At 41.4% G+C, this 19,172-nt stretch overlaps 1 protein-coding gene across 2 annotated transcripts in view; it reads left to right on the top strand.

Moving 5' to 3' along the window:
• The window catches only part of IFT56 (intraflagellar transport 56), a gene marked incomplete at both ends in the record, with an annotated part of 36,453 nt that extends 18,461 nt beyond the window's left edge, over window positions 1-17,992 (top strand). The window contains 11 exons of one of the 2 annotated variants that reach the window (XM_080932008.1): window positions 1,094-1,168; window positions 3,510-3,612; window positions 5,929-5,984; window positions 6,798-6,851; window positions 8,051-8,114; window positions 11,726-11,814; window positions 12,861-12,944; window positions 13,876-13,945; window positions 14,858-14,964; window positions 16,466-16,599; window positions 17,881-17,992. In XM_080932008.1, coding sequence (XP_080788134.1) covers window positions 1,094-1,168; window positions 3,510-3,612; window positions 5,929-5,984; window positions 6,798-6,851; window positions 8,051-8,114; window positions 11,726-11,814; window positions 12,861-12,944; window positions 13,876-13,945; window positions 14,858-14,964; window positions 16,466-16,599; window positions 17,881-17,992 — 948 coding nt within the window. Of the gene's footprint in view, window positions 1-1,093; window positions 1,169-3,509; window positions 3,613-5,928; window positions 5,985-6,797; window positions 6,852-8,050; window positions 8,115-11,725; window positions 11,815-12,789; window positions 12,945-13,875; window positions 13,946-14,857; window positions 14,965-16,465; window positions 16,600-17,880 lie in introns of both variants that reach the window. The other variant, XM_080932009.1, reaches the window with a different exon arrangement.
• Between the last annotated feature and the right edge of the window lie 1,180 nt (window positions 17,993-19,172).

The raw sequence follows: 19,172 nt of genomic DNA, 5'->3' as shown, positions 1-19,172 counted from the left end.
AATGAAGATCTATGAATTCAGAACTGCTATTCAAACTGTATAGAAGTATCTTTGTATCTCCTACATAGATACTGTACAGAAGTTCAGGGAATTTGGGTTGGTTAATTTTGGTGTGTAATTTTTATTGCAAGCTCTTAAAAATAATAAAGTTTATAAAATTAAAAGAAAAGGATGTGGATGCAATGGGAAGACTGAGACAATGGGAGGCTTAATCTCTAAGCCCTTGACCCTGATAATAAAGACTGACCCTAGGAGTCCTAAGACATGTGCATAGTTTTTAAGCCTCCTACTCAGTGTGGGGCTTGAGGCACTCCACGGTATAGTACTGAGTGGCTCCAAACTTGCCGTATAGGCAACAATAACGTTGGACCTCTGATCCTTCTGTCTCCTGAGATTACAGGTGTGTACCAGTATAAGGGGCTCAGGATCAAACCCATGGCTCTGCTAGGCAAGCATACTACAGGACTACATCCCCAGCCTCCAAAACACTTAACTTTTGTTTATAAGACTCAGTGATGTCATCTGTAAAATGTAGATAATGATTACGTTGTCACAGAGCCCCCAGGATCAAATGATATAGTACATTAAACTCTTTGTAAACTATAAAGCACTAGACAGGTGTGCATCATAAGAACTGTACCCTTGGGGCTGGACAGACCAGCCAATGGTTACAAGTATATACTACTCTTGCAGAGGACTTGAGTTGAGCTCCCAGAGGTGATGTTGGATGGTTAACCCCCACTTGTAACTCCAGTTTGAGAGGTATTCAGTGCTCCAAGTCTTAGGAGAAGACCATGCTCAAGTGCAGACACACACACACACACACACACACACACACACACAATTTAAGAAAATAACAAGCTGGGTGTATGGTACATGTCTTTATCTCAGCATCAGGAGGCAGAGGCAGGCAGAGCTCTGTGAGTTCAAGTCCAGCCTGGTCTACATAGCAAATTCCAAGCCAGCCAGACCTACATAGAGAGAACTGAAAAAAAAAAAAAAAAAAGAAATGAATAAGTATAACTAAATAACTCTTATAAAATAAGAGCTATATGCTTATTAGTTTGATAAGACTTTCCTTTTTATTTTCTAGGCAGAGCTCAAAAGCTTGATGGACAACGCCTCTTCTCCCTTTGAGTTTGCTAAGGAACTTATCAGGCACAACCTGGTGAGCGAGCTTCCCGTCTTGGTTGACTCGAGTCCTATTTTATCTTGGTCCACCACAGCAACTAAAGATGAGTTACTGCCTCATCATCACTCACTCAGGCCATGCTGCCTTACTGTGGAAGAGATGAAAGGCTTCCAAACACCAGTCCCTCCGTAGGGCACCTCTTACTGGGAGGGAGGGAAGAATGTGGACCACATTTGGACAGAAGGGCAAGGCGTGTGGGCTCAAGTGTTTCTTGTCCTCTGGTTAGAATAATGGGATGATTGCTTCATCTGTGAACACTGGCTGAGTTTTCACAGGTCCATTTTACTCTGCGACATGAATGTAGAACAGACATGATGTGTACGAGAAACCAGAGGACGGTTGTACCAGAGAAAGTGGAAAGTAATGGGTTTGGGTCTTGATTGTGATGGCTGTTGCTTAAACGGGATCTGAGCTCATATGGAATCATAGCCTGCCATCATGTAACACAAGAGATGCAGGGATCATGTGCTTCTGAGGGAGGCACCAGGGAGCACAGAGCCAACGGTGAGTTTCTGCTTCCCCATCTGAGAACAGTGACACACAAACTACAGGGTCTCCTGCTTTGTCTCTTCTCCCCTCCTCCTTTCCCTCCCCTTGTTGAGACAAGATCTCACTATGCAGCTCTAGCTGTATACGTACAGACCAGGCTGGCCTGGAACTCAGACATCCAGCTTTGCCTCTCCAGGTGGAGACTCAAGGCGTGTGCCACCACACCCAGCCAGCCTACTTTTTGAGGTCATGTGTGGAAATTTACATTTTCAGGTCCTGACTTTTTTGATTAGGGATGTTCAACCTGTAGTAACCAGCTCTTACCTGCTGAGCCAGATTTTTTTTTTTTTTTTTTTATTTCTCTGTAACAGCCACTATCTGGTGGAATACTGCCAGTGGTCCTGTGATTTTTACAACCATCTTTAAGCCAGCAGAGTCAAACCACAGATAACCATGGAAGAAGGACACAAAAAAGCCCCTTGCATTTAGTTAAAGAGGTGAACTTAAGTTGACTAGGGTTCTGGGAACAAAGGGCAAGTGTGGGGGAGGCTAAGGAGGGCAGGGTAAGAGGAGATCAGCAGCATTGAACGAAGAATAGGGCTTTCTCCGGAGGGAACAAAGGAACTGAGTGGAGACTTCACAGGAACAAAACTCCTTGTGTGTACTGGAAGTTAAGACATAGGGCTGTTACTTTGGGAAGACTGAAGATACAGAGATGAATGGAGAGACAGAGTCCAGATGGAGTTAGAAGTCACAGGATCACGGCAGATGAAGAAGTCCCCTTGTGAGAAACTGGGAAAAATCATCAAAATTAGTATTCTGAGGTGGGAAAATTACATAGTTCATGCCTGATGCCTGCGTTTCAGTGTATCAAGACAGTTTCTGTGTTCTGAACACTTGCTAGGCTCTGGAAATTGAATAGTGTGAGAAAATGGTTTTAATTTTTTTATTATGTTTATTTCTATGTATATGTGTGAGAATGTGTTTTATGGTGCACATGTGGACTTGTGGCAGTCAGAGAACAATTTGCTGGAGATGCGTTTGTGGGTCCCGGAGATTGAACTTGAGTTGTCTTTCTTGGCAGCAAGGACCTCGCCTGCTGAGCCATCTCACTGACTGTTTTGTTTTTGGTTATTAACTTTATAACTCTTATCATCTAACAATACACTTGTATTTTACATTTTAATCACATTTGTTAACTAATTTATTATATGTGCATTATGTATGTGCAAGCATGAGCAAGCATGTACACATGTCTTACATGTATGTGGTAGTCAGAGGACTACTTAGAAGAGTTAATTCTTGCCTTCTATCCTGTGGGTCCCACAGATCGAATTCAGTTGTCCAGCTTGGTGCAAGCACTTTACCTACTGAATCATCTCACCAGCTCTTGTTTGCTTTCTGAAGGGCTCTCCATACTTGAATACTTTATGTGGTTGCAGGGGAGTGATTTAGTACTACTCTAACTCCAGTGCTTAATATGGTAGCAGACATAGGTTCTAATGAACATTTGTAGAATTAAATGTAACTACCTACTATGTGCCACACAGCCCATTTCAACTCATTGATAATAATTACATTGGGAAATGGAGAAACAGGCTCTGAAAAGTCATATAAATGCCATCACGGGCTTTTTACTTTTGTGACGCTGTGGTAACATGGTTTCCTTGTGAAGCTCAGTCTAGCTTTGGACTTGCTTGCCGTCCTCACACCTGCCTTCAGAACTGGGATCACAAGTGTGCACACCAGCAGTCCCTTGCTGTTTTGTGTTTACAGTGAAGAGCGTACACACCTGAGCACCACAGTGACACTCTTACTCTCTTTGCAGGTTGTTTTCCGAGGAGGAGAAGGGGCTTTGCAGGTTTTACCTCCCCTGGTTGATGTCATTCCTGAAGCTAGGCTAAACCTAGTGATTTACTACCTTCGCCAAGGTAAGAGAAATGTGTCATGTTCTGATGTGATGAAAACTATTTGAGAATATTTAATACGACTGAATTAGTTGTTTACATTGTAAATACATAATACCTCCAAAGATATATTTGCACCAAGTTCATGAGACAAAACAAATTGAATGGCATTTGCCAGTTGTGCTTTTTCCTGTTTTCTCCTTCTCATCCCTCTTCATACCCCTCCTCCTTCCTCTTCACACCCTTCTTCCTCCCTCTCAGACCCTTCTTCTTCCCTCTTCACACCCCTCCTCCTCCCTCTTTATACACCTTCTCCTCCTCCCTCTCATGCCCCTCCTCCTCCCTCTTTACACTCCTCCTCCCTCTTCACACTCCTCCTCCCTCTTTACACTCCTCCTCCCTCTTCACACTCCTCCTCCCTCTTCGCACTCCTCCTCCCTCTTTATACACCTTCTCCTCCTCCCTCTCATGCCCCTCCTCCTCCCTCTTCATACTCCTCCTCCCTCTTCATACCCCTCCTCCCTCTTCACACCACTTTTCCTTTCTCAGTCTGTTTCCCTTTTTTTCCTCGTACTGTTTTCTCCTTTCCTCTCTGTCAATTTCCTTTTGTGTCACCAATTTTTTCCCCTTACTATCTTTTTCCTGCTTGCTTTTTATGAAAATGCACATTCAGATTAGGCAGTTGTAGTGAATGCCTTTAATCCCAGCCTTGGGAGGCAGAGGCAGGTGGATTTCTATGAGTTTGAGGCCAACCTGGTCTGTAGTTAAAGTTCCAGGACAGCCAGGGCTACACAGAGAAACCCTGTCTCAGCAAAACAAGAAAAATAAATAAATAAAAGAAGAAGAATACGAAGAAGATGAAGGAGAAGGAAAAGAAAAGTAAAGGCACATTTTAAATTGTCAACATCTGTGTTTGCTCAAATAATCCCTTGCTCTGTAGAACAGGTATCTTATGAGAAATGTAATGTGATGTCTAAGGTTCTCATTGTTGAAGACATTTTCGGATTAGCTTTTTCAGAACTTACTAGTTTAGGGCACTTGTCTATGGATCTTAAACTTACAGTGTAGCTTTTTCAGGCATGTGGTAGAGCCCAACCAAGCAACTTATTTCTCACTGAGAAAGATGTTTTTATTTTGTGAGAACATATCTTACAAACAGTCCTCTCTATATAATAGATAAGTAAAAAGAAATTTGTTTTTAGGTATGGATTAGTGAAAATTTGAATATATTTCTCAAATTATGAAAAATTTCTAGCATAAACAAAAGCAAACTGTAGAGCCTCCAAAGACTCAAAATTAAATAAATTTTAAACTGGATATGGGTGGCACACACCTTTAATCTCTATGGTCAGGAGAGTTTGAAGCCAGACTGGTTTGCATAGTGAATCCCAGGACAGCCAGCACTACACAGAGAGAACATGTCTACATTGTTATTTCACCCTTACGTATGTAATGTTTATTTCTTTTTGGAAAAAAAAAAAGAGAGGGCGAGACCTTCTTCTTATTTAAATACAAATAACACCCAGCCTACACTTTTATTTTTTAATGACAGGGTCTCTATCCTGGAACTCACACTCTAGACCAGGCTGGCTTTGAACTCATAGAGATACACTTGCTTCTGCTCTGAGTGCTGGGATTAGAGACATGTGCTGTCTTGCCCAGCCTAGGAACACCTGAGTCCCAGCTCCAGAACTCCCATGAAAGTGCCAGGTGTGATGCCAGGCATTTGTACCACGGCACAGTGGAGATGGGGATAGGAGGATCCCTGTCTCTTTCTAGAGAGCCCTCCAGCCTAGTTCGTCTCAAAGTAGGTGTCCATGTCCTTGCAGATGACACCAGGATTGTCCTCTGGTACTTCATGTACTTGCATATATGACATACATACATGTATTTTTTTTAAAAGAAAAATAATAGTTTTCTTTAGGATAGCTGCACAACCTTGAATTGATGGAGAATTAAAGGTCAAGTAAAACATAGTATTCTCTCTGTTTCTGTCTCTCTGTCCCTCTCTGTCTCTATCTCTCTCTATTTCTCTCTGTCTCTATTTCTCTCTGTCTCTCTCTTTCCCTCTCTCTCTATTTCTCTGTCTCTATTTTTCTCTGTCTCTCCCTCTCTGTTTCTCTCGATATCTCTCTCAGGGTGTGTATGTGTGTGTGTGTGTGTGTGTGAGTGTGTGTGTAGCTTTGCACCTACTGTAAAAGCAGTCTATTACTAAGCTGCACCCTCAGCCCTATTTTGTATGAATATTTGAATACTGTGACTCTCAACTTTCTAGTTACATGCTTAAGAGAGCTTTGCTGAAACACAAGCCCCTGTAACGACTGACTTCTCACATTGCAGATGATGTACAGGAAGCCTATAATTTAATCAAGGATCTGGAACCTACCACACCTCAGGTAACTGGAGGTGCTATACATTTTTTAGAACAAGTGCTGTGGAGAGGGGCACTGCAGACACACACTGTAAGCTATATCAGGCCCCTACCATAGAATCAAGAAGACTGGATATGCTGATTGATGGTTTTGTGCAACTTTGGGATGAAAATAAATATTTTGGGCTTTTTTTCTTTTTCTTTTTTTTAATGTATCTCAAGTCCCTTAATAGACATTTGATTCCTTAAAAGGTCTAAAATTTAAAATATTAAATCTGTTTTTTAAAATGAAATCTGTAATTATGATGAATGAGCAGCTACTCCGTAAGTGTCTGCAGCTTACCTTTTACCTTCAGTAAGTGGTTAACTCCTTGCATTCAGGGACTGTGTCTCTACTGTATCTCCAACACTGTGTGTACTAAGTATATATAGAAAGCATCCCACCCCGTCCCTCTCACTGAATAAAGACTGAATGAAGCGAGGCTAGCTTGCCTATCAAGCCCCAGGAATCTGCCTATTTTCATCTCCCCAGCACTAGAATTATAAGTGCCTGTTTACGTGGGTCCTGGGGACTAAACTAGGGTCCTCATGTTACATGGCAAGCCCTTTGCCACCTGAGCAAACTCCAGCCTCTCACTGAATTATTTCTGCTTAAGACTGAGCTTTTGCAACGATAAACTCTGCTTTATGGGCACTTGCCTCTAGAAGTCAAACCAGACTCCTCATCCTTAGCCAGGATATAGCAGAGAAAAGCAAATCACCATGTGAAGTAGAGTTGGTGCAAGGGGCCAACAAGGAAGCCCACGGAACTGTGACTGGTATAATTATGTTTTCCCAGGAGTATATCCTCAAGGGAGTTGTCAATGCAGCCCTTGGCCAGGAAATGGGTTCGGTGAGTATGAAATCATGATAATCTGTATTTGCCCAAGTTCTATGGAAAGACCACAGAGGATACTGATGTACAGCCAGTAACAAGCTTACACTCCCTGGCTTCTTCTGAAGCCCCTTTTCTTTATTGTTGGGGGAGGGGTGCTAGAGATCAAACCCTTCTGCCAGTAGCTTCTTGCACTGAGTCACATCCTTCAGTTCCTTTAATTCTTTAAAACCTCCAGTTCAGGTATTTTGCAAGAGCAATTCTATTGTGTAGAGGTTTTTTGTTTTTTTAAAGCTTTAACCATAAAACTTGCTCTTTTGTTTAAAAGATTGCTAATGTAATAGAGTTGTTTCTTTTCCGACAAACACAAACAATGGTTTTGGTATTTAGAACTTGGAACACTTCTTTCTCTAGAAAAGCTTTAGTTAAGATATGGGAAATACACCCTCATCTCTTCTATAAAAGCTTCTGTTTGTTCGTTTGTTTCCTGGGATCAGTGTTCCTCTTGTCCTGGCTGTCCAAGATGCCTTGAACTCACAGAAATCTTCAATCTTCCTGCCTTGGTCTCCCCAGTGTTTGGTTTAAAGAGCATCTTATAAAAGCAGTTCAAAGTTAGGCTGCTGTTGGGCATGGCTCCACACACCTATAACTTCAGCACTTGGGAGGCCAAAGCACGAGGATCTCATGTTCAAGGACAGCCCAGGTTATATAGCGCAGCCTTTTCTTAACAATAGGCAGACAGGCAGTCATGCAGACGGACAGACAGACAGGTAGATAAGCTAAGGCTCTTCTCCATGTTAATGTATTAAGTTCTTCGTGGAACAAAGGATACAATAAATAAAACTTTCATCTCTGGTCTCTTTGTAGGCATCGAATCCTTAGATAAATGAGTCTAACAGGAGATCCTGTTATGTCTGTAGGACCTTCACAAGTTCAGACACAGAGCTACATACTTGTAGAATGTGTAAATTAACTTAATGCGCAGATTTTAGAGCGGAAATTTGAAGTTAGAGTTTCCTTCTCTAACTGATTCTGCCTGTGACCACACGATTCTAGATTGCAGTTTTCCAGGTGCTGTGCTAATAAAAACTTGAGCGTGATATAAAACAAGAATATATGTAAAATGGATTACAGGAAAATGCTTTATAGTCATAAGTACAATATAAATAAAATATTTGTGCCTGCTGCCTCTCTATGAGTTCTGCTCTGTTTTGCAGAGGGATCATATGAAAATTGCCCAACAGTTTTTCCAGTTGGTAGGAGGATCAGCTAGTGAATGTGGTATGTCTATAATCTGTCCTTTTGAACACAGTTTATATTTGCAGTTGCTCAATATTGACTGGTGGAGTCTGACTGTCTAGAGGTACTTGTTATGCTTCTTGTTGTGAAGAAGAAACTGTAGAGGAAGGCTGAGGATACAGCCCTTTGTAGCTTGCTTACCTAGCCACGTGGAAAGCCTTGGGTTTGATCCCTAGCACCACATTAAGCAGACATGATAGCTGGTACCTATAATTCTAGCCCTCAGGAAATAGAAACAGCGTGATTAGAAGTTCAAGGACTCCTCAGCTCCATAAGAAGGCCTGCCTGGGCTATGGGAGGCCCTGTTGCAACAATGGCACATGTGCATGCACACACAAACACAAATAAACACAATAATAGAAAATATCAGCATCTTCCCTTTTGAACATATCAGTGAAAGACAGTAAGAGAGGCCTGGAGAGATGATTCAGTGGTTAGGAACATCTGATTTGGGCTGGAGAGATGGCTCAGTGGTTAATAGCACTGACTGCTCTTCTAGAGGGCCTGAGTTCAAATCCCAGCAACCACATGGTGGCTCACAACCATCTGTAATGGGATCTAATGCCCTCTTCTGGTGTGTCTGAACACACAAAATTAAATAGATCTAAAAAAAAAAAAAAAATCTGCTGCATTTACAGATGACTAAAGGTCAACTCCCTGTGCCCACATCAGGTGATTCACAGGTGCCTGTAAGCCCAGCTCCAGGGAATCCGGTATTCCCTTCTGGCCTCCACGGGCCTCTGCACTCACATGTGCACATAATTAAAATACAAATAACTTTCTTCTAAAATATGGATATGAGGCTAGAGAAATGGCTCGTAAGTTAAGAGCACTGTTTGTTCTTACAGAGGACCAGTGTTCAACTCCCAACACCCACATGACAGCTCACAGCTGTTTGTACGTCACTCCTGGAAACTGATGTTTCCTGGTCTCCATGGGAACCAGGCACATATATGATAAACAGACTTATGTATTAAAAAAACACTCATACACATAAAAATAAATAAGTACAATTTTTAAAAGAGCACTATGAGAATACATAAATAAACAGGAATAAATTTTCTTCTTAGTTCCTGAGGGTTGTAAATATAAATTAGTTTTAATATGAAATTTTCTTTATGGGATTTTTAACAACTTCTTATATATTTACCTTCTGGCCTGTTGCAGGCCCCCTCCTCATACACACACACAGTGAGTGATTTGCCTTTAAATTTGAGACAGGGTCTCCAAGTCACATTATGTATCCTTGGCTGGCCTTGTTTGCACTACCAGGTTGGCTCTGAATAGTCATCTTGCCTGTGGCTGCCAAGTGTTGGGATTACAGGCGTGCACCACATCTAGCAAAGGCTAACTTCAGAGCATATTTTGTTGGTTATAAAAATCATCCCAGACTGAGGAGAAGACTCAGGAGGACCTGAGTTTGAATCTCTAGCGCCCACAGAAACAGGGCAGTGAGCATCTGTAATCCCAGCATGTATGCTGCAAGATGGGGGTGGAGACTGGAGAATCCCCAGAAGTTTATCAGGAAGGTAGCTAGACATATATGGCCAAACTACAAGAGAGTCTGATGCAAACAAGGTAGAAGGCATGGAACATGTAAGGTTGTCTCCTGACCCCCTCATAGATTCCATTGTACATACACTTGTACACAGACAAACATGCATACACACCATACATATACACATATTTGTCGTAACATAAAAAGGGAAAACTTAAAAATAGTAAGGGTGAGTCTTATCTGACATTAATTGAAGGGGAGGGAGGCTTGATGCCCCAGCATAGGGGGGTGCTGGAGGGGTGAGGTGGGAGTGGGTGAATGGGTAGAGCATTCTCATAGAGGCAGAGGGGAAGCGGGGGATGGGATGAGGGGTTGGTAGAGGGGTAACTGAGAAGGGGGATATCATTTGAAAAATAAATAAATAAAGTGATTAATAATAATAATAATAATAAATAAGTGCCAATGAGCTGAGTCAGTAGGTAAATCCATTTGCCTTTACCTCATGACCTGATTTTGTTGGCCAAAACCCACATGATAGAAAGGGAGAAACAAGTTCTACAACTTGTCCTCTGACCTCTGAATGCCCACCATGGCATATTCATGGCCATACTCATATATAATTCAAATGTATAAAAATAATAAAATATACTTTCAATGTTAAAACAAATAGTGAGTCAGAGAAAGAGCGAGAGAGAAAGAGATGGCTTAGTGGTTGAGAGCATATACTATTCTTGCAGAGGGCCAGAATCTGGTCCCCAGCACTCACAACTATCTGTACCTTTAGGTTCAGGGAGTCTGATACCCTCCTGGCTTCTGTGGGCATCTACACACATACACATAAATAAAAATAAAATCTTTTAAAAGAGACAGTGCAGAGCATGGTGGCACATGTCTTTAATTCCAACAGTCAGGAGGCAGAGGCAGGCAGATCTCTGAGTTCAAGGCTAGCCTGCTCCACAAAGTGGGTTCCAGGACTTCAGGGCTACACGGAAAAAAACGTGTCTCAAAAGAACCAAAAGAGAGCAGGAGGAAGGGTAAACAAATGAGTAATAGAGTTTAAGTCCTGGATTTACAGGCATACACCACACCAAGTTTTTCTTGTTAGAAAAATTAAATCTGCTGGGCATGGTGCCACATGTCTTTGAACTTTGGAGGCAGAGGCAGGTGAGTCTCTGTGGGTTCTAGGCCAGGCTAGTTAGTCTAAAAAAAAGTGTGCTTGCTGAACTGATTGTTAACTTTTTAAAAAATCACTCCTGGAGATTCACAAATGTTTCACCAACACTATTCATTGAATAGTGTTTCCTTTCCCTATTTTTTTATTTGTACAACAGATCTTACTAAAGCTTTGGGAATGTAGCAGCAAATAAAACAGGAATCCCTGCCCTTTTGGGGTTTACAGTGTCGTGGTACAGACAGACCTTGAACATAATACAGAAGAGATCATGGAACATATCAGACTATGATAATCATTGAACAGCCGCATGGAGTCTTTGGAATGACATGGGCGTGGATGGGGGTGTCATACTAGCATCTGCTATCTCAAATAGAAGTGTAATATCAGAGATAAAAATGCCAGACCAGGTCAGAATCAGATGGTTTCACGGTGCATTATTTCGTAGGTTGTGTTGGACAGGTAAATATGGAGACTCGACCACATTGATTGACTTGGGTATTAGAGTTATGAAAATCAAAGTCTCATAAAGGCAGTCTAGGGAACACCGAAATCAGTATACTTTCAGAAAATATGATTCTTATGTACTAGAGTTGAGACTAGAGTCTGGGACCAGCAGAATTTACAGTTTCAGAATCAGGAATTAGAAAGAGATTCTAAGATTCAGTATTTTATTTTAGACAGAATTTCACGATGTAGCCCTGGCTGTCTTAGAACTCACTATATAGACTAGACTTGCTTTGAACTCTACTTTGCAGAGATCCACCTGCCTTTACCTCCTGGTGTTGAGATTAAAAGTGTGTGACACCATATCCAGCTATGTTCCTATTTCTAAATTGTACAGTGACTTGAATTTTAACTAAAGACACCATCTGGTTTCATGGATTTCTATGGTTTCTTCCCCTTTCCTCAACCCCATTTTAGATACAATACCAGGAAGGCAGTGCATGGCTTCCTGTTTCTTCCTGCTTAAACAATTTGATGATGTCTTGATTTACCTCAACTCATTTAAGGTCAGTATGAATTTTCTACGTGACTTTATGTGTGAAGCACTCTACATGCAGTGTTAGAAGTTATGGCTTAGGCAAGAGAACTACAAGTTTGAAGCCCAATCGTATGAGGTGGTTCATGCCTTTAATCTGAGCACTTAGGAGGCAGAAGCAAAGGCAAGCTGATCTCTGTGAGTTCAAGGCCAGTCTCTATATAGTAAGTTCCAGTTGGCCAAGGCTACATAGTGAGACTGTCTCAAAACAATAAAAACGGAATTCAAGGCCAATCACAGTTACTTCTACCCCACCAAAAAGTTATAATATATAGCCTCTCTTCTCTGGCAGTATTGATGGCATCAAGGAATTAATATAATTTTTTTTTTAAAAGACAGGGTTTCTCTGTATTGTTCTGGCTGTTTTGGAACTCACTCTGTAGACCAGGTTGGCCCGCAACTCAGATATACACCAGCCTCTGACTCCCAAATTTGGGGATTAAAGGCGTGTGCCACACCTGGCTTAATTCCCCAGGATTATTTCTATGGGGGCAGCAAAAAAAAAAAAAAAAGGAAAGGCGAGAGAGAGAGAGAGAGAGAGAGAGAGAGAGAGAGAGAGAGAGAGAGAGAGAGAGAGAGAGAGGCGGAGAAGAATGGTGGCTTGAGTTCAATTTAAGACCTTAGGTAAAGGCAGAAGGAAAGAGCTAGAGCTGAACCACAGAATTGTCCTTTGACCTCCACATGACCCCACTACCACCACACACACACACAAACACACATGCACATACATACGCACATGCATATACACTCACAAACACACACACACAGTAATTTATTTTTTGTCTCACTGTGTCACCCTGGCTGGCCTGGAATTCACCATGTAGATCAGGCTGTCCTCAACTTACAGCGATCTCTGTTTCTGCCTCTTGTGTGCTGGGATTAAAGGTGACATCATACCCAGCAATAATAAACTGCAGGAAAGAAAGAAAGAAAGTAGATTGTTTAGTTAGTGTAGCTGATGATTTTACATTTTACACATTAATATTCAGTGTGGCCTGTTCTTGGTGTATTTTTCAGAGTTACTTCTATAATGACGACATCTTTAACTTTAACTATGCCCAAGCCAAAGCTGCAACAGGGAATACCAGTGAGGGCGAAGAGGTGAGCACCTGCTTTTCTCTCTAAAATGATGACAAGCATTAGGGTGCCTGTTTCCAGAGGCATTTGAATGATCATGTATAAAAACATCCTTAGATTCTTCTCACTAAAATAAAATGGTAAAAGGTAAAGAACTATTAAAGGTTGATTCAGCTAGGAACTAGTACCCCATTCCTATAAACCCAGCACTTAGTAGCAGAGTAGTCAGCCTCCAATAACAACAGTCCAGCAGGTGGTTCAGTGGGTTAAGGAGCTGGCTACATAAACCTGGTAACCCCAGCTCATCCCTAGAACCTACTCTTATAGATGAGAGGCGGGAACAGGACAACTGCCTGGAAACTTGCAGGCCAGCTAGCCTCAGGTATACAGCTCTGCAGCAGCAAGAACCAACTTCTGAACGTTGCCCTCTGACCTCCATATGCACATCCTGTTACACATGTACCATGTTCTCTCATGCCTATGGACACACACACACACAAACCAACACACACAGAGAATAAATAAATCACTTAAGTTGTTTCATTGTGGCTTACAATAAAAAGTAGAGTATCACCTGGAGAGGTGGCCCAACTATCATTTACTGATTTGCAAAAAACTAGGGTTTAGTTCCCAGCGCCTATGTGGTAGCTTATAACTGTCTAAAATCGAAATTCCAGGGCATCTCATACCCTTGTCTTTTGCATGTTCATAGTGTATACACACTCAAGTAGGATCACATGCATGCCCATAAATAAAAAGCAAATATTTTAAAAAATATAGTGTTAATAAACATATAGATTTTATAATCATTAATGTTTCCTTTAATGCTTCGGTTTTACTATTAGAATATAAGGCTACAGTATCAGCAGCCTGGTGTACTTGATAATGTCCATTTTTACTCTATAACAGCCTCATGTTTATTTCTTTTTTTATTTTCTATTTATTTCTCTCATAGGTTTTCCTCTTGATCCAAAGTGAGAAATTGAAAAATGATTACATTTACCTCAGTTGGTTAGCTCGCTGCTGTAAGTGTTCTTTTTCAGCACTGTGGTGTGAATTCCGACTTTCTTTCCGTCGTGAACTCTGTTTGGAAATCACATTAAGCATTTTTACACGTCTTTGTTTTCTGTAGGATGGTAGACGCTGGTTAAGGGTTATAGATGCTCCTGGATGAGAGCTGCTATGTGAATGTGATATGTAACTTGGCCTGGAATTAGTGCCACCATTCCACACTGACTCACTGCTGCTACTGCAGACAGATGTCAGGCTCTTCAGCCATGGCAGTGTCACTGGAGGGATGGTTCTGTCGCACTGACGTTGCCTTTTCATTTTTCAAGCTTGAAAAGTGGCAACATGTCAGAACATAATTTTTGTTCATTGATAACCTTTAATAAGCCATATTTTCTCTTTTCTCAGTTTTTTGCACATATTGAATGTACTTAGTGCCAGGTTCCATCAAGACAACTTCAAGTTTATGATATACCTTGACATTTCCACCCCACATACCCTTCCATAGTTTACTCCATTCCCATCTCTCTCCAGCTTTGAAGTCATATGGAGAAATGGTCTTGTGAAGCTGTATAAGATCAGGGATCAAAACGAGAGAAGAATTTGTCTAACTTTTCATATGTTAATATGATATTCTCAAGTTGTACACGTTTCCTAAACATAATATCATTGTTCTTTATATCCAGTGTGTGTGTGTGTGTGTGTGTGTGTGTGTGTGTGTGTGTGTATGATCTATTCATAGGTCTAGCTTGATTATTATGAAACGTGCAGAATAAACATGAGTGTGCAAGTGTCCACAGTGTGAAGACCTAGAATCATTGTATAGTTCTATTTTAGATAGTCTTGCTTTGTTGTTTTGTGGTGCTGGGGCTTTGGTTAATATCCTGAGGCACTGTCATAAATAATGACACAATTGTTTCCTTTTGCAGATATTATGAACAAGAAACCAAGACTAGCTTGGGAACTTTATCTCAAGATGGAAACCTCTGGCGAGTCATTCAGTCTCTTACAGCTCATTGCCAATGACTGTTACAAGGTGAGTTTGAGTGACAGAAAGGGGAAATTGAGGACCAGCATCATGTAGCATCACCTACATAGTTCTAGAGACTGGTGAGCTATTGGAAGGGATCTGCTTGAAGATCTTGTTTTGCTCCAGCATGTGCACCTGGGTGGTTGATCCACTTGTATTCATACACAGTGAGCTGTACATGTCTCACACACCACTCTATATACATGCTCACATACTGTGAAGAAATGGGAAGACCCTGAGAGGAGAAAGAACACTTGGGAAGTAGGCAGAAAGATAGGATAAGAGATCGTATGGGCCTGGAAGCTTCCAGCCTCCATACAATCTAACCTGCCAAGTTGACTGATTCAATCTGGCTTCTCCCAGCTTCTGACTGAATTGCTCTGCTTGGCCTCATATGAACTTTGGCAATATATCCTAGTCTTCTGGATCCTTTTCATTTACTGGTTCGCTCTGTCTACATCTGTGTCTAGCTTGTTCTCTCTGTAGTCCCTTAAATTTTTCCCTGTAAGACTTCCACACACACATCATACTGTGTCTAGATCATCCTTTCTCCCTGCACTGCTCATCAACAGCCTCTCATTTCTGACTATTTTTGTGAGAGTTGGGCATATCCTCTCTGACCCATTGTAATATATTTCTGGTTCATCAGTTTGTCTGCCTCTCAATTAGTTGTCATTTTCAAACATGGCTGCATCCTTCTACAAACTGACCTTACTTTCCATCTTAGGGATTTAAGGTGTGTACCAAGGGCATGTCAGTATTCCAGCCAAATCATACTGTAAACCAGGGTGTCTCTGCAATCTGGCCAGTTCATCTTTGGATGTGATCCATTACCAGAGCAGCCATGTTGCTGGATTGAAATTCCTCTACATAAACCTTAAGGAACTTGTCAGTGGCTGAGCAGTAGGCTGAGGAGTGAGCAAATCCACAGAGTGAAGAGGATCACCCAGTAATTTAGAACATTAAGAGCCAATTCGGAAAACCCACCTAGACGAATTCAGTTGTGCTCAGCACATTCTGTGAAGCTAAAGAAATATGTTAAGTCTTTGGGATAGATGTCTACAAAATGAATTAAGACACTAAGTGCTTAGAATTGTCACAACCTAGGCAGTCTAAGAATTTAGGACAATCAGGGAAAGATTTTGTGTTGATTATGGTCCAGTTAATGTAGTGTATTGAGGAAACTTGAAAAATGCCTAATTCAAGACAACCATCAGTTTCTCGCAAGAGTAGAATAGAATGAGAAGAAACAGCAAATGTCTTGGTGACAGCATAATTCAACAAAATGTCTTGTCACTGAAAGTAAGGGCACGTGGCTTTAAATAAACCTGTGCATTTAAACTGTGGCTCTTCGTTTTAGCTAGGAATTGTGCTAGGAACAGTGCCTAAGCTGCTACCTCAAAAAACGTGCATTTGCTTCAACCCATTTTGTTCAGTGTCTCATGTTTCTCTCTGTCCCACATCTTAGTTCAGTGCCAATACTCCCACCATGTTTTCTTTTGTGCAGATGGGCCAGTTCTACTATTCAGCCAAAGCTTTTGATGTCCTGGAGAGGCTGGATCCCAACCCTGAATACTGGGAAGGCAAGAGGGGTGCTTGTGTGGGCATTTTCCAGATGATTTTAGCTGGGAGAGAGCCCAAGTAAGTAAACAAATGGTTGGGGCTGCCTGTGTCCGTCTGCCCCTGGTGCAGAAATCTGAAAGGTAGAAACTTGGAAATAATAACATTGTATGATCATTTTATTCCCCAAATGTTATATTTTATGAAATCAAATAACTCTAAGTCATACACACTGGGGACTCTAAGCACATGAGAGCCTCGAAATCCAGGGTCAGGTGTATATCTGGCTCTGGATGAACAGCTGTTTCCACAACAAATGCCATTTCTGCCCTCTAAAAAGCCCTTCTGCTTTCTAATCTAGGCCTCAAAGAAATAGAAATGGAGTAGACAGGTTGATAATTCTTTTATTGCTTTTGCCTTCTAGTATTTCAGGAAATGCAAAGGTATTTGATTATGTAACACTAAGAGGATTATAGTTCTATGTGAATAAAAACTAAAATGCTTGAAAGTAAATTCCTAGCACTTGGGACCCTGAAGCAAAATAGTGAGCTCGTGGCCAGCAAAGTCAACCTGGAATAAAACTAATTCATTAATTTAGTGTTATATAGTATATGTATTGCTTAATGCATATAGATAGAAAATTGTAAGAATTTTGCAAACAAATTACCAAAATGTACTTCCTGCCTTGTGTTTCTGTATAATCCTGAATACAAGCACTTTGTCAGGTGCAGGAGGTCCTCAGTGAGAAAAGGAATAGAAAGCAGGACAGGAGGAGCAGATCCACAGGCAGTTGCCAAAGTTCTGATGACACAACAGGGAAGCTTCAGCCTGCCTCGCCTAAAATCCAACTTTAATTATAATGAATTTTAAGTTGGGGCTGGAGGTGGTTTATGGTTAAGAGCATTTGCTGCTCAGTTATGAGGACTGCAGTTTGAGCCCCAGCACATGTCAGACGCTCACAGACACCTGTAAGGGCTCTGACACCTCTTCTGTCCTTCTCCATGAATACAGACACACGTGTGCATACGTACATACAGAAAAGGATGCATAAATAAATGTGTATGTAAAGTGAACTTTTAGTTAAAATGTTTTAGTTGGTTAAAGTGTAAATGCTGGGTATTCACCAAATTTTGGTTCTTACTGCTATTCTCATTTGTAAGTATATCTGAACCCTTTTTGAACAGATCTGTTGAAGAAGCAACCCATTGCTGTGGCTTAGAAAATTAGCAGCTTTGTAATTGGCTTATTCTCAGTGGAAGACCCATGAACACAAATGCCTCACTGGGATATAGTACAATGTCATGAGATTGCCAGTTTTCCTTTTCTATTGAGAAAATTTGTTCTTTTAAACCCTTTCCTCAGAGAGACCCTCCGAGAAGTACTGCATTTACTGAGGAGCACAGGAAACACCCAAGTGGAGTATATCATCCGGATCATGAAGAAATGGGCCAAGGAGAATAGAGTGCCCATCTAAGCAGCCAAGCCCTAGGCCAGACCAGCTTCCTCTCATCATATTGGAACTGTTTTCCTGCACTTGAAAATGTGATCCAGGACCCTGTTTGATTGACATTTCCCTCCTTGCTCTTAGAGCATTAAGATGAGTGGGTGGTATTTGTGGACTTAGCCATCAGGCAGCACAAATCTTCCTGGTCTGTTCTGACACCCAATGTAATCTGCTGGTGAAAGTACTTCGGGCTTCCCTGGTGCCTTTCTTCCAGAATCATTCCGAATACTCTTATGTAATTTACTGGCTTTTAGGAATAGATAATAGTTTTGTTTTTCTTTCTCTGTTAGCATTTCAGGACATTTTCTCCTATCTGCAATGACAAGTACCTTTATACTAAAGAACTGTTATCATTTGATCATATTCTATCATCTGGTACATCAGCCCATCCTGGGAGAAGTCTTTCTGAGCTGTGCGATTCTGAGGATGGCCATGGGCCCTTTACCAAAAGGCAGTCAGTAGTAGATAGCTGGCTTATGGGACCACTCTCAGTGAGTAACACTGCTTATGTAGCTGTTACAGTATGTGGGTTTTTTTTTTTTAAAGTCTTCCCTTTTTTATTTTTTGTGCACAAAGACTAGCATGATCGGGTTTCACTAGGTCGGCAGGCGAATAATCCATTCAAGGTGGCTCAGACCAACTTGATGAAGCCTCTATCCTTCGCGTACTGCCAGAAGCACATGTTCAGCCTGTATTTACGGGTCGAACCATGGCGGTTAGAGCGAGAGCCCTGGCCGGACTTCCGTGGGACTCCAGTAGAGCTGCTGGTGACCCGTCTTGCCTTCAGACACATGAGGAAAAAGAAACAAGCTGAGTGTGTGGGTTTTTAAAAAGTGAATGAAAGGAATAACTTGGCATCTCTGTAGATGTGCAAGTCTCAGAGTTGGGACTCCCTTGTATTTTAGGAAACAAAGCCAGGGCAAGGTTCTTAATATCTGTTATTAAGAACAGCAGTTTTGAGTGGGAAAGTTTTCATGAAACATATAAAGATAACATTTTTTTTTCTGAGACAGGATTTCTCTAGACCAGGCTGACCTTGAACCCAGACATCCACCTACGTCTGTTTCCCGAGTGCTGGGACCAAAGGTGTGTGTCACCACTGCTCAGCATATGAACGTGTTTATATTGCACACACATGAACACATCATAG

This window comes from Micromys minutus (genome assembly GCF_963924665.1).
Source record: "Micromys minutus genome assembly, chromosome: 18".
Lineage (NCBI taxonomy): Eukaryota > Metazoa > Chordata > Mammalia > Rodentia > Muridae > Micromys > Micromys minutus.
Note: the sequence above shows the minus strand (reverse complement) of the source record. Positions and strands in the feature narration are given on the sequence as shown.